The 14,829-nt window shown below is 33.8% G+C and overlaps 2 protein-coding genes across 2 annotated transcripts; one reads left to right on the top strand and one right to left on the bottom strand.

Annotated features, from left to right (window-relative positions):
- Window positions 1–3,254: 3,254 nt before the first annotated feature.
- On the top strand, window positions 3,255–9,050 carry LOC133803735 (auxin response factor 5). Its single transcript, XM_062241848.1, has 15 exons — window positions 3,255–3,989; window positions 4,182–4,304; window positions 4,426–4,538; window positions 4,873–4,971; window positions 5,089–5,145; window positions 5,259–5,411; window positions 5,536–5,620; window positions 5,723–5,813; window positions 5,925–6,089; window positions 6,192–6,314; window positions 6,441–6,516; window positions 6,659–6,794; window positions 6,883–8,204; window positions 8,332–8,522; window positions 8,618–9,050. The coding sequence occupies exons 1-15, from the start codon at window positions 3,971–3,973 to the stop codon at window positions 8,757–8,759; spliced, it is 2,895 nt and encodes a 964-aa protein (XP_062097832.1). The 5' UTR covers window positions 3,255–3,970; the 3' UTR covers window positions 8,760–9,050.
- Window positions 9,051–12,262: 3,212 nt separating this feature from the next.
- On the bottom strand, window positions 12,263–13,937 carry LOC133803736 (probable methyltransferase At1g29790). Its single transcript, XM_062241849.1, has one exon. The coding sequence runs from the start codon at window positions 13,798–13,800 to the stop codon at window positions 12,532–12,534; it is 1,269 nt and encodes a 422-aa protein (XP_062097833.1). The 5' UTR covers window positions 13,801–13,937; the 3' UTR covers window positions 12,263–12,531.
- Window positions 13,938–14,829: the final 892 nt, after the last annotated feature.

Genomic DNA, 14,829 nt, shown 5'->3' with positions numbered 1-14,829 from the left:
AAATTATAATTCTACATGCCTAAGTGCAGGATATTTCGGAAAACCTACTGTGAATAGGCTCCAAAATGCGTAAAATGTTTAAAATTAAAAATTCCATTGTAACAACATCACAATAGCGTTGATTGTTGGCGACAACATACAAATGTTGTCGCGCAGTAGGCACCTACAACAACGAGTCTATAACAACATCACAATAGCGTTGATTGTTGGCGACAACATGCAAATGTTGTCGTGCAGGCACCTACAACAACAAGTGTATTGCGATAATTTTTGTTGTTGTAGCAGGGTTGTTTCCTGTAGTGAATTAATATAATTAATATTATTAAGAGTAAATTGTAGTTAAAAAATAATTAAAAACTTATATTTTTCTTATTATTTATCAAAATAATAAAGAAATACATATAAAAGTACAATATTTTAAAAATACTATATTTATCGCCAACGAAAAAATTTAAATATAAAAGTACAACGTTTTGAAGACATTGAGCCTATTTACCGTAAAAAAAAATTTGGTATAAATGTACAACATTTTGAAAAGATTGGACATTTTAACCTCAATTTACTATATTATTAATAAGAATATTATGATTATATGCTTACTTAATACTGTGTTTATTAGGATAATATGGTTCAATAAAAAATTATATTGAGAAGACGTCAATAACTCAAATTAACAAACTTTTAAAAAGTGTATTTAAATATCCTTTAAACATTTTTTTTTTGGTTTTGAAAAGATACTTTAAACATTCATATACTTGAATAATATGAATTATGCGTATTGAAATTACATCAATCTAAAAGAAGATTTTTTTTTCTTCTTAAATATATACAAAAAATAAATCATTGGAAGTGAAAACTGGAAACACTAACTAGTGAGCAATAAAGGGAGTATCATATATTGGGTGACGGATTATGGTGAGGTAATAGCATTTTAATTTTGTTTTAGGGAGATTTTATTGTAATTTTCTTAAAAAAGTTACTTTATAAAAATATTTTTTTTTAGTTTTAACTTGTATGCAAAAATATAAGGGAAATCTACAAAAATGCACTAAAAGTTAAAAAAAATCTGAAAAATACGGTGCATTACAAAAATACGGAATTTTTAGATAAAAACACGGAATGACAAAATTGTAAATACGGAGTGACAAAATCATAAATAAAAGCTGTAAAATACATTTTTTTGTGAACAACGTTTACAAACTAGTAAATACCTGTTACAAACTTGTAAATATCTGTTACGTGTTTGTAAATAATATTTACAAAATCTGTTATAGAATTGTAGATTTTTTTTGTTGTTTTTTTGTAGATAAAACTTACAAACAAATTTGTAACTAAATTTTTTATTTTTGTAACAATAGTTTACAAATCTAGTTTTACAACTAAGAAAGATATTTTTGTAACTAATATTTACGAAAATATTTTATAGTTAAGAAATCATAAACAAAATATATATAAAAATATTATATTTTTTTATATTATTACAATATTGTACCAAAAAATTACATGAATCATCATATTTATGCTATACAACTTAAAAATACAAATTTAAGATATTCATTATTTATAAAACACTTTATTGAATGTAGTGGTGAAATACAATATTTTTTTTTAAACAAGTTTTACATTTTTATAACAACAATTTACAAAACTAATTTCACAACTAAAAAGTTTATTTTTGTAACTCACATTTACATAATTATTTATAAATTTATTTAACATGATTATTACAAAGATTTACAAAACTAATTTTTTAACTTTAAATATATTTTTGTAACAAAACTTGAAACTTGGATTATATTATGATTTTGGTTTAACATTGAGTGTTGAGACTTGACTAGCTATGATTTAAAAAATATATATAATATTTTTATAAAGAATAAGAATATTGTGATTATCTTTAACTATATATTGTAACATATAGTTATTAATATTAATTTTAATTAACAGCATATTGTAACTTGTATAAATATTTATTTTAATATTAATAAATACATTCTTTTTAAATAAAAATAAATTAATCTATTTTATTGAATATAATAGCTATCACTTTTATTATTATATTATTTGTTAAGCTTGAATTTTAATTAAAAATGGACACAAAAAGACAAAAAAAAAATTAAGAATATTATATATACATATATACTAATATTCAAATATTGAAAGTCAATAAAAACCCCCATCAAGATGTGTTTATATTCAATTATTATATCTAATATAAATAATTTAATTCTATCACAATATAAAAGAAAATATAATGAAATATTTATAGTTGATTGGAAAACATACCACTGTTTATATATAAACCAACCGTATTTTAGTAATTATTTTAAATTACCATATAAATCAAACTTTTTTTAAATTACCATACTATTTGTAATTTTCCCAAAATATAAAGGATAAAAAAATCAATAAAATTACTGCCTTCCCAATTTTGCTCGGTTACTTGTTATAATAACTTTTTTTTTATAATATTGAAAATAATATGATCGGCAAAATCAAGATAATTTATATATATTTTTGGATAAGTAAGGATGTTAACAGAAAATAATATACCAAACGATAGTTGGAGAGTATAGCTTGTTGAAGGGTGACAATTTTATGGTGTATTAATTAATTAATTAAATTGTTATAAGAATGAGTTTTATATTTTTGGTTATAAGATAAGGAAAGCACTAAAAAACGATCCCAAGATCCGAAGCTCTCAAACCAGCTCAGCAGTTTGTCTCTTGTATTGAATATTTATTTATTAATTAAAATTTTAAATAATTATATATTTTTGGGTGAAGAAGAAGAAGAAGAAGAAGGTGGGAGCCACAACAATTTGTGTAAAAAGCAGAAACGGCGCCGCGATTGATCAGACAAGGTGGTGACACGTGTCAACAATGGTTTAGCTGAAGTTCCCAGTTTTGTTTTTGTCGTGAACTGCACGCGTGACGACGATCGGTCAAATTTCGTATGCTATAATATTATAGAAAGTACTCTTTTACTGTTTTAAATTAATTTTTATTAAAAAAAAATCGTACAAAAAAGAAAAAAAAAAGGGTCACGCTTTTGGTAAATAGAGCAGGTGAAAACAATAACGAATAATAATAATAATAAAAAGATATCAAGAAAGAGAACCCTGCAAATCCTCGTAATCCACGTGCTAAAATGCGCCACCTTGACATTCTTACTTTTGGATTCTCCAATACTTCAAGACTTGAACTTTGATACATATATTTTTCCTTCTTAAAAGGAGCTTTCTCTCTCTCGTCTCTGTTGGAGCTTACTGTACTGTTTTTCGTGTTCACCTGGTTTTGCTCTGCTTTTTTTTTTTGTAAAAAAAAAAATTATAAATATTTCATCGAAATGATTATACAAAAAAAATTGTAGAATTACTTTTTGTTTTTCTGATCTCACACAACTGCTTAAAGCTGCAAAATTAAAATTTAGAAACAATGAAATAAGAGGCCCTTCTACAGTACAGGAAGTGTGGCGCAGGATAAGAGTATTTCTCTCCAGTTTCAAAGCAAAAACTAAGACAGAGAAAGAGAAAGTTTTTCCTTCAAGATAGAGCGAGAGAAAGAGAGAGGAGATAACTGATGAGTAATAGAGTGGAGGGTATTTTTCAATTTTGTTGATATAGAGAGAGAGAGAACACCCAAGGAATCGGTATGATGAGTTGGTTCATCGAAAGGTCGGTTTCTTTTGGAGGATAAAAACAAGTACTCGATTATTTGAGAGAGAGAGAGGCTACTTATGCTTTGGTCCGCGTGCTTTGATGCAAAGTGATGGGGTTTGGTTTTTAGTTGATGAGCATGAGCCAAAGCCCCACCCTTAGAGAGAAAAAGATCTTTACAGACCCTTTTTGCAGGTTTTGTTCCTTCAGTTTGGTTGGATTCTGGCCCTGCGAGGAGAGAAAGTGGGGCTTGCTTTCTCTTCTGCTTTAGTGTCTCTGGTTGGATTCTCTGTTCTCGTTTTCTCGGAGAATATGGAATTTGGAGACATGGGTCAGTCGTAATTTCCCATTTCTCTCAACAAATATTGGTCATCTGAGTTCTTTGTTTTGTTTTGGATTCATTTATCTCAAATATGAGGCTATTTCTTGGCGGGGGGTGTCGTTTCGGAGCCAAGTTTCTGGGTTTTTCTTTTTGTATCGAATGAAGACGTTTATTCACGAGTTTTTTCGTTTAAAAATACAGAGGAGCCAATAAACAAGATGAGTTCTGTGGAGGAAAAGATTAAAAATGGAGTGTTGGTAGCTGGAGCATCCACAAATCTACTTGAGGAGATGAAGTTGTTGAAAGAAATGCAGGATCAAAATGGTATGTTCCTTGCATTCTCTGCTCTATTAAAGCTTTGCTTTTTTTCTTCTTCTTCTAGATCTTTCCTATTAATCATGCATATTTTGTGAAGAATTTCTTAGTTTTTTGGTTTCATTTTCAGGGTCTCGGAAGTCCATAAGTTCAGAGTTATGGCACGCCTGCGCTGGCCCGCTTGTTTCTTTGCCTCAAGTAGGAAGTCTTGTCTATTACTTCCCTCAAGGACATAGCGAGCAGGTAACATTTATTTGTTTTGAAACACTTTTGACCACTCTTCTCTTCTCATTTTAAACTGAAACATTGTTTTTATTTATTTTTTACGTAGTAAATTTACAGTATTACTTCATGGTATATTATGTTACAATTGTACATGTGCTAAGTTCTTACTAATTCTACCAATCTTTTGCAATTTGATCGGCCATATAGATTCTACTGCGAGTTTTAAGGCTTGCAATGCCTTAGTTCTGTGTTTGGACTTTTAGATGAAGTGTAAATCAGTGAATTTGCTGTTCTGATAATGGAATAATATTGATGCAAGGATGAAAATGTTGAAATTTATATGCTTGAACAGGTGGCAGTTTCGACTAAAAGATTGGCAACGTCACAAATTCCAAACTATCCAAATCTCCCTTCTCAGTTGCTATGCCAAGTTCAGAATGTCACGCTACATGTAAGTGTTTCTAATAATTATTCAAAAGTAATGTGTATGCTGATACATATACGAGCTTATATTATTTTTTGTTTTCTTTTGATTCTTATAATATCCTGGGCTTTAATATTTTGATAGGCAGACAGAGAAACAGATGAGATCTATGCTCAAATGAGTCTTCAACCAGTGAACTCCGTAAGCTCTTTTCTCGTACCACTACTATTCACGTAAAACAAATACAGAACAGATGTATACTCATTTGTTTACATCCATTTAAGTTTTAACCTTCATTTCAAACTCTACATTAGGAAAAGGATGTGTTCCCGGTTCCAGATTTTGGACTGAAGCCCAGTAAACATCCAAGTGAGTTTTTCTGCAAAACTTTAACTGCAAGTGATACAAGCACCCATGGTGGATTCTCAGTTCCGCGAAGGGCTGCAGAGAAACTCTTCCCTCCGTTGGTGAGCCTCTTACAGTTTTTATTGAGAAGCTTTGAATACTAACATTATCATCACTTGTGATGTTATACGTAGAAGAAGTCATACTCACACGTTCTAATTTTGATGATGTAAACAATTGTTCCAGGATTATACAATGCAACCACCAAATCAAGAACTTGTAGTGCGAGACTTACACGAGAACACCTGGACATTTCGCCATATATACCGAGGTGAGTTTGCTTGGAAAGGAATTGTCTCTTATGTTATAATACACATGCTTTGCTTTTTCTTCTATTTTCTAGAGAGTAATCCATTATGTTTCTTTTATGTAGGTCAGCCAAAGCGGCACCTTCTCACAACGGGATGGAGTTTGTTCGTTGGGGCAAAGAGGCTTAGAGCAGGGGACTCTGTTTTGTTTATCAGGTAAATTCTTTACACTCGTATTTGTTTCATACACTCGTATGTTTTTGTATGACAGTTGTTTATGTTTTCATGTCTTAATCGTGTTACTGTTTTGTTATTGTCAAACATAAGGGATGAAAAATCACAATTAATGGTCGGGATTAGGAGAGCAAATCGTCAGCAGTCGACACTGCCATCGTCGGTTTTATCTGCTGATAGCATGCACATTGGTGTCCTTGCTGCCGCCGCTCATGCTGCTGCTAACCGCAGCCCTTTTACCATATTCTACAATCCCAGGTTTCTTTCTCTTCATATGCGGTTTCTCTGTCGCTTCTGTTTCCATTCTGCTTTTTCTTTTAGTTTTTCCATCTAACTGTGCTGTACTCGGCATAAGTGTAGGGCGTGTCCTGCCGAGTTTGTGATCCCCTTGACAAGATTCAGGAAAGCTGTATATGCTACACAGCTCTCTGTTGGCATGAGGTTTGGTATGATGTTTGAGACAGAGGAGTCGGGTAAGCGCAGGTAATTTTCGGACTTGGCTTGCATGAGTAATGTATCCTTTCTATCTATAGTATATGGTTTTTGGGTTGGAATAATGTACTAAAAGAAAGAGCTGGGCTTAATAATGTTTTTTGATGGTCACTGCAGATACATGGGAACTATAGTTGGCATTAGTGAGCTGGATCCACTGAGGTGGCCTGGCTCCAAATGGAGAAATCTTCAGGTGAATGATTTTTCGTTGAAAGTCCAACGAATCCTTGAGTTTTTGGTTTGATGGTCTTCATATTAAGAATGGAATCTAGTGAGTTTTTTTGTCTGCTTTGACAGTTCGACTGTTAACCTCATTTATCCATTTTGATTAACAGGTAGAGTGGGATGAGCCAGGGTGCTGTGATAAACAGAACAGGGTTAGCTCTTGGGACATTGAGACTCCAGAGAGTCTCTTTATTTTTCCTTCTCTGACTTCAGGTCTTAAGCGACCATTTCATTCTGGATTTTTGGGTAAAGTTTATTTTTCTTGTTTTATTTTTAGCATGCCAAACGTTGTGGAGTTTTTTTTTCACGATAATTTCTTTGCTGATTTTGGCAGACACTGACTGGGGAAATATGATAAAAAGACCTTTTAACCGGGGTCCTGAAAATGGGAATGGCGATCTTCTTCCATACGGGATTTCGAATCTATATTCGGAACAACTGATCAAGATGCTACTTAAACCGCAACTTGTTAACTACCCGGGAACTTTATCTTCTTTACAACAAGAATCAGCAATGGCCATAGCAGATCCAATGCGAGATGTGAAGCTCATGCAGACAACTCTCAATCAAAAAGATCAGGTTATTTGTTCAGAAGGTTCATCTCTTCAACAAAATGAAATGAACCCTCCTCAATCAACCCTGGACCAATCTGGTGTCTCAAACATGAATTCATCTCCTAATGGAAATCTACATAAAAACTTCAATACTGCAGCCAAACTTGATAACCAGAAAGTTGGGAGAGTTATAAATACTGAAAAGACAAAGGTAGAAACTGAGTTATCTACAGATCAGTTAAGCCAGTTGACTTCATCAACTGTTCATAGCAGCGAGGAGAAATTGGCTACTGGGCTGGTTAGTTCACAGAGCCTGGTTAGCCAGTTGACTCACTTCAACCAGAATCAGGGCCCAGTCCAACTGCAAGCTAATCAGTGGGGCATGCAGCCACAGTTGGATTCATTGATCTATCTCTCCCAACAAACTGACCTAAACCCATCTGACATGAACAACACAAATGTTTCACTACCGTCCCTAGACCCTGATGAATGTATGTATTACTCTTCCTGCCACCCTTACTCTGCTGGGATTCTTAGGTCTCCTGGGTCTTTACCTGGTTTTGGTTTCCAAGACTCTTCGGCTTTTTCTGAAGCACATAATCTTCCTCTACCTTCAATGGGGCAAGATGTGTGGGATAATAATAACCTAAAAGTTCAAGCAGAGCATCTCACTTCATTCGCTCATCAAGAACCATGCAATTTTAGTTCTCTAACTAACTCGAGCAATATAAAAGACTTGTCAGATGAGAGCAACAACCAAAGTGGGATCTATGGTTGTCCAAATATTGATGGCAGTAACGGTGTAAGTCTAGCGGTCGACCCTTCTGCTTCAAGCACAATTTTGGATGAGTTTTCTACATTGAAGAATGTTGATTTTCAGAACCCCTCAGACTGTTTAGTAGGGAACTTCAGCACAAGCCAAGATGTTCAGTCTCAGATAACTACAGCGAGCCTAGGAGACTCTCAGGCTTTCTCCCGTCAAGACATCCAAGATAACTCTGGTGGGACATCATCAAGCAATGTTGATCTTGATGAGTGCAGCCTTTTGCAGAATAACAATTCTTGGCAACAAGTAGTTCCACCAGTGCGAACTTATACGAAGGTTTATAGTTTATTCTGACTTCTTATAACGATTTAGCCCTTCACTTTCTTCATGTTGCCATGGTGGTTGAGGTTGGTTATTGTTGTCTACTCACCTAATGATTTGCGTTTAATTTTGCTTGCGACAGGTCCAGAAGACGGGATCCGTTGGGAGGTCTATTGATGTGTCGAGTTTTAAGAACTATGACGAACTATGCTCTGCAATTGAATGCATGTTTGGACTTGAAGGGCTGCTTAATGATCCAAGAGGCTCAAGATGGAAATTAGTTTATGTGGATTATGAAAACGACGTCCTGCTTGTTGGTGATGACCCTTGGGAGTATGTCCTCTGTCTTATTAAAGCTATGTCATTTGATAAACTTGAGGTTTTAAGCAATGTCGATTGATTGTTTCGTGACCATACTTCCCTTGCAGGGAATTTGTCGGCTGTGTTCGCTGCATTCGTATTCTTTCACCTTCTGAAGTTCAGCAGATGAGTGAGGAGGGAATGAAGCTTCTCAACAGTGCTGCAATGCAAGGAATTAACGCCCCCGTTACGGAAGTTGGCCGTGCCTGAGTTTACACGAGTACTAATGTTGTTGCAGATGAGTGAAGAGGGGCTGACTGAAGCTTCCCAACAATGCTGCAATGCAAGGAATTGGCCCAACGGCCTGGCTTTAGAGACTTGTTACACGAAGACTTCTAATGTAGTAGCTTTTATATTTAGGTGGATTTGATGTATGTAGTATGACCAACTGACATTGTTAATCAGCAGACCGCAGTATCTGAGACTATTGATATGAGGTAACCTGTGTTTAGTATAGTAGAGTTTGTTGTCGTTTATGAAAAAAAAACTCTTGCGCATGCATTAACTCTAGTCACATGGATTCTAAACTAAATTTACTGCGGCAGCACACTGTAGGCTACGCTAAAAAATATTTTAAAGGCAATTCAGTTTAGGTCATGTTCCAAATTTCTTGCTCTTAAATTTATGAGATTTCATAAAAATTTTGGTAGCAAACCCCATTTGCCCAAAACAAGCCCTAAAAGATGGTGCAAATTTGGTTTTACTAACCAAAGGCTCAAGATATTCAAACTGTTACACTATGGATAAATGATATTTAAATGGACAAATAACAATTTTTCCCTTAAACTATAACTCTTGTTGAGTTTTGCTCATGAACTATTTTTTGTGGCAAAAATGCTCCCAGAATTATGAAAAATTATTGCAAACATGCTCTTTTTGTTACATTCTATTCATTTTTTAAGCAAGTTTCTATGTAGTCACATGTCACATGCATAGTTACAGTACAATGGTCTGTTTAACTAACAGAAGTTAGTTGAAATCGAGTTTATTGACGCTAAACATACAAAAATTAGTTCTAAAAATGCACATACATATTTTCAAAAATTGTCATTATATCATTATGTATGTATGTATTTGCCTGTTAGGACTGTCGGATCTTGTCATATTAGCACAACATCAGTGCTACATGAGCAAATTGTTTAAAAATTGAACGAAATGCAATATAAGAGGCACATTTGCAATAGTTGTTATAGTTCAGGAGAATTTTTGCAACGAAAAAAAGTTCAGGGGGTGATAAGTCTATTTTAGTACTGTTTTAGAGTAGGTTTTAAGGGTGTGTTTTTAATCTTTTAAGTTGTTTTGGTGCAGAATTATGCTTATGTTTTGTGTGTTTTTAGGTTTTAGTGATTACTCAAGGGTTGGTGTGGATGTGGTGTAACTAAGGGCTAATCCAAAGATAAACGACGAATTTCTTGCGTTAAATGGTGTTTGGTCATGTTGGGGCACTTTAGAAGAGATCAAGGGTTGCAAGGAAGCTTAAAATGTTGATTTTTTTTTTTTTCAAAAATGAGCTATTTTGAGTCCGGCTCTTGAAGCTGAGCCGCGACGCTAACATAGTCGGAAAGACTGTTATACCTTTGTATTTTGAGTTGCAGCATTTAAATGCTGAGCCGCGGTGCAAGAATGCTGGGCTGCGGCGCAATCGAAGTTAGAGGCTCCCTGATTGGGGCTATTGTGCTAGGGCTGCGGTGCATGAAAACTGAGCCGCGTCGTTTGTGTTCGTACGCGTTTTGAAAATAAGGGCAATTGTGAATTTTAACAAGAAAAATTAGGGTGAAAGAGCTTTAAAAAAGAACATTATGGAAAAAGAAAAAGAGGGACAGAAAACAAGGAAGGAGGCAAGGAGAACATTTTGGAGCAATTTTAGAGATTGAATCTACATTTATTTTTCTTCTTCTTTAAATTTTCTTTCTGTTAAACTCTAGTATTATGGATTTCTTTGCCATGTTGATGAACTAATTTTATTCTTAGGGTTTTTAATTAAATCTCTTGAAACTTTACTATGATTTAATGCAAAGTTTATATTCCTTTCTTCTTTGAGATCATTTCAATTAGTGTTTATTATATGTGATTGATTGGCCATCTTTTACATAATCCATGAGTTTGAGTCAAAATCTGAAAGGTAAGATTTAAACATACTATAATTGATTGGACATAGATTTTAATACTGAACGAGTATCAATATAATTTATGTAGATTTTAAGTTTGTGATCTTAATGCTTCTTATATGTGAGTTTGTCATAGAAATATAGAAAATTCATATCTAGGGCGAATTTTATATATCTTAATCTGAATATAAAATGCTTTTGTAAACTTGCTATCTTAATAAGAAGAAGAGTGATTATGAGATATAGCATTAATGAAATAGTAAAGGAGACAGAAGAGTCATATAGCATTAATGAAATAGTTAATTCTCTTTTGTTTCTTTATTTTCAGTGTTAAACTTTTGTTATTTTTATTTATGTTTATGTTCTTTTAAATTCTAGAAAAAAATAATCAAGTTTTTGTTAACCAAATATATATTAGAAATTAATTATTGGTAATTGATAATTTATTCTTCGTGGGACAATAATAAGATTTATCGAATATTACTTCATTGCGATTAGGTATATGCGTAGCTTAAATTTTGCAACAGGGGCAAAACTATATAAAGGCTATAGTTCAGGGGGGAAATTCCTACTTACCCTATTTAAATTCACATGCAATCTCTTTGAACACTACTATTGTGCATTTGTGTAACTACAAAGCTATAAAGAACACCCAATCGTGTCTATTGTCTAATCCATCTCTACACATAGTCCTCTTAAAGCTGAAGAATTGTCTCTGAATAGCCATTCCAGCCCTTGACATTAATATTTGTTAACCCTCTCCAAGCCCAAGTAGGAGTATTGTCATCAATGTATGTCAAGCTCTAGCAATGTGACACAACACATTGCATAATAAATTACATTTACAGCCAAAATGATCTGACATTAAGCAATAAAATTCAAATACATTTTTAGCTCAACAATCCAACACAAGGAGAGAAAGAAAAAAGCACTAGATCCTATCAGAAAATAATATGGAGAAAAGAAAACCCCTTTAGCTTCCTATACTACTCGCAATTAAAATTTGAAGTGATTTAAGATTAGAAAGCCAGCAAACGATTCACTTGGATTTTTTTTTCAGCAAAAAAAGATAAAGAAAATTAACCCAGGATGAGAACAAGTGTTTGGCCAATGAAAACAATTATGCACTAAGATTCTTTAGCTGAAATTAGAGAATTGATGAGTTGAATACTAACGAGAAATAGACAAAAATCATATAACTTGGCAGAACTAATTCAAGAATACACTATATATCTCGTTCATTCATTAAAAATAGGGTAGGTAATTACCTTGTGTTTTTGTAAAGTATTATTTTGGTACCCTATATTTACAATAATACTAATTTGGTACTCCGTATTTTGAAATCGTATATATTTAGTACCATAAACTCAAATTTAATTAATAAAAATTTATCAATTTAATCAAACTGCTCTTAATTATATGAATTTTAAATTTAAATTTTATTACTTAATTACATATAACTAATGATAGTTTGGTCATATTGACAAAATTTTATTTATCAAATATGAGTTTAGAGTATCAAATATGTATGATTTTAAAATACAGATACTATATAAGCATTATTGAAAACAGAACTACCAAAACGATACTTTTAAAAAACACAGGTAACAAATGAGTAAATTCACTTCAAAATACCCTAAAGCACATGAATCACAATATCAGAGATTGAACAGCTCTAAATTGCTAAACACAGTGGCAATTATCACTCGCTAATTTGCAGTCACAGAAATAATAAATTATGCACTTATTTTTGCTTTCAAGGAATGCCATGAGAGGATAACCAAAACAATAAACCAGACAAATCCTGTGTCAACTAACCTAGATATGTAGTAACCAAATGGTTTACATCCTGAAGTTTTCCAGAAGATCTACCATCATACTCTAGGAGGCTTTTGAAAAACAGCAGACAAATAGACCTCAGATTTCCCCGAGCCTGATCCATCTACCTTCTCTGCAACCACCCATTTCAGCTTCTTGTATCCAAACTTCTCAATCAGCCTGGTCAAAGCTTTTTTCTTTTCATCATTAGCACAGTAAAAGTTATCTAACCAAAACAAACCCCCAGGTCTCATAATCCGGTCCAGGTCAAACATTATGAAATCCAACTTTTCTGGTTTGCCCCCAACATCCAATCCACTCCCGGCGTGGACTAAGTCAAACACGTTGTCGTTGAAAGGGAACCTGTGATCCAAACTCAGGTACAATGGAAAAATCCCTCTTGCAGCAATGAATTCACTAAATGGGGCATCGATATTCAAAGTGTTAGTGATCACAGTCACATTCTTCTCTGCCATCCTAGCGGCAAAGGAACCAGACCCACCTCCAATATCGAAGCCTATTCTGATTCCTCCATATCCCAAGGCTAAAACATCGTCAATGAGAAAATCATTCTTACTTTTAGTCTTAACAAACTTCTGATTCTCAGAACTATTGACTAAATCAAAGCAACCAGAACATTCTCTACTTAACTTTTTGCTGTTCAAACAATTAAAATTCTTACAGCCAAGACCACTCCAAGTTACAATCTTGTCAGAGACAGGTTTCCAAAGGGAAAAGGGAAAAGGACTGAGACCCACCTTAGAAATTGACTTGGCAAAGCATCTCCTTCTAGGTAAAGGTTCACATCCACGCAAAATTAACTTCTGGGCAAGGCTCCAATCGTCTGGACAAGGACCAGCGACCTTGTAACTCATGTACTGAGACAGCAAGTCAGTAGATTTCTCACAGGTATGGCCAACAGAAGCCACCATTTCAGTGATCCCAGTTCTTGAATCTTTGCCAAGAGGAAGCTGGTGGTGCTGGAGGAAGAGCTTAAGCTCGTTGGCAATGTTGGGTCTGGAGAGATCGATGGTGTCGTAGCCGAGAAGCTCTTTCTCCATCTGGGCCAACTTCTTTTGCGAGGAATCGATCTCTCTCATAATCAGAGAAACTTCCTCCGATATGAGAGAAATGTTCTTGTGGTGAGCATGGGGAAGAAGATGGTTGGTTTGGTTGTCTTTTGGGGAGTAAGTAAAGGCGTAGAGAGCAAAGAGATTTGTGGTAACGACGGAGAGAAGCATAAGAATGTTAACCGCTGAAGAACAAAGCGTAGCTCTCTTGAATCTGGCCGTTCCATCTCCAATTTTCAAAGAAACAGAGCCCATTTTGGATCTGCTTCTTGTTCTAGATCCGATCCAGAAACGAAAGGGAGGGTTTTGTTTGTGATAGTAGTAGAGAGAGTTGGCGAGTGAGATTCGTGGAGTAAATAAAGCAAGTCGCACACTAAAAGCTAAACTAAGAAACCGATTTGGTGAAGTAAGCTTTTACTAAGAGTGCAAGTGGAATTCGAAAGTAATCGAGTAAATTTGTCAAATGATTCTTTACTATTCATTCAGCATCTATTGTTATTATTATTTCTATTTATTTATTTCCCTTATAAGATATGTTAATCAAAGGCAAAGTTTTTTTATAACAAATTATTGATTTTGTTTTGCTTGAGGAGAAATAATTGATTTTTTTTTAACAATGATCATTTTCATTGAAAATAATGATAGTGTAATACATCGATTATAAAAGATGAATTTTTTTTTTCATCCATACAAGTTATTAATTAATTTTGGGAGGTGCACAATTAATCTATAAGCATCCTTATTGGTCGAACATCAAATACAAATTAGGAATACTTTGACAAATTAGTAAGTAAACTTGCAATATCCTCTAATAATGATCTTAACTCATTACAACACGTGGGTCGCTTGTAGAAAGTAGTGATCAAAGTAAAATAGTCAGACTCGATATAATGCAAATGTAGACCAAACAAAAAAGACCAATACAGAGGGGATATTTCATAATTTATGTATAATAGTCTCTCTTCTTACAAAAAAATACCACAATTATTCACTCTTTCAATTTGATATTAAACATTCCCCATCTACTAAAAACACCCCTTTCATTTTTACACCAAAAAAAAAATGAAACTATCATTTCTCTCTCTACACTCTTGATTTCTCTCTCTCAATCTCTCTCTCAAACCTAACAAAAACCCCAAAATCCCGAAGAGCCCCAACCCCCGTCGAGCCCCACCACAACGACTCATTCCCTTCGAATTCGAGACCCACGACGCATTTTTCCTCCCACGGTGACAAGCAAATGTTAGATCTCGAACCCAAATATATTTTTAAGCGAAATGCATA

The sequence above is a fragment of the Humulus lupulus genome, chromosome X (assembly GCF_963169125.1).
Source record: "Humulus lupulus chromosome X, drHumLupu1.1, whole genome shotgun sequence".
Taxonomy (NCBI): Eukaryota; Viridiplantae; Streptophyta; class Magnoliopsida; order Rosales; family Cannabaceae; genus Humulus; species Humulus lupulus.
This window is presented reverse-complemented; position numbering and strand designations above follow the sequence as displayed.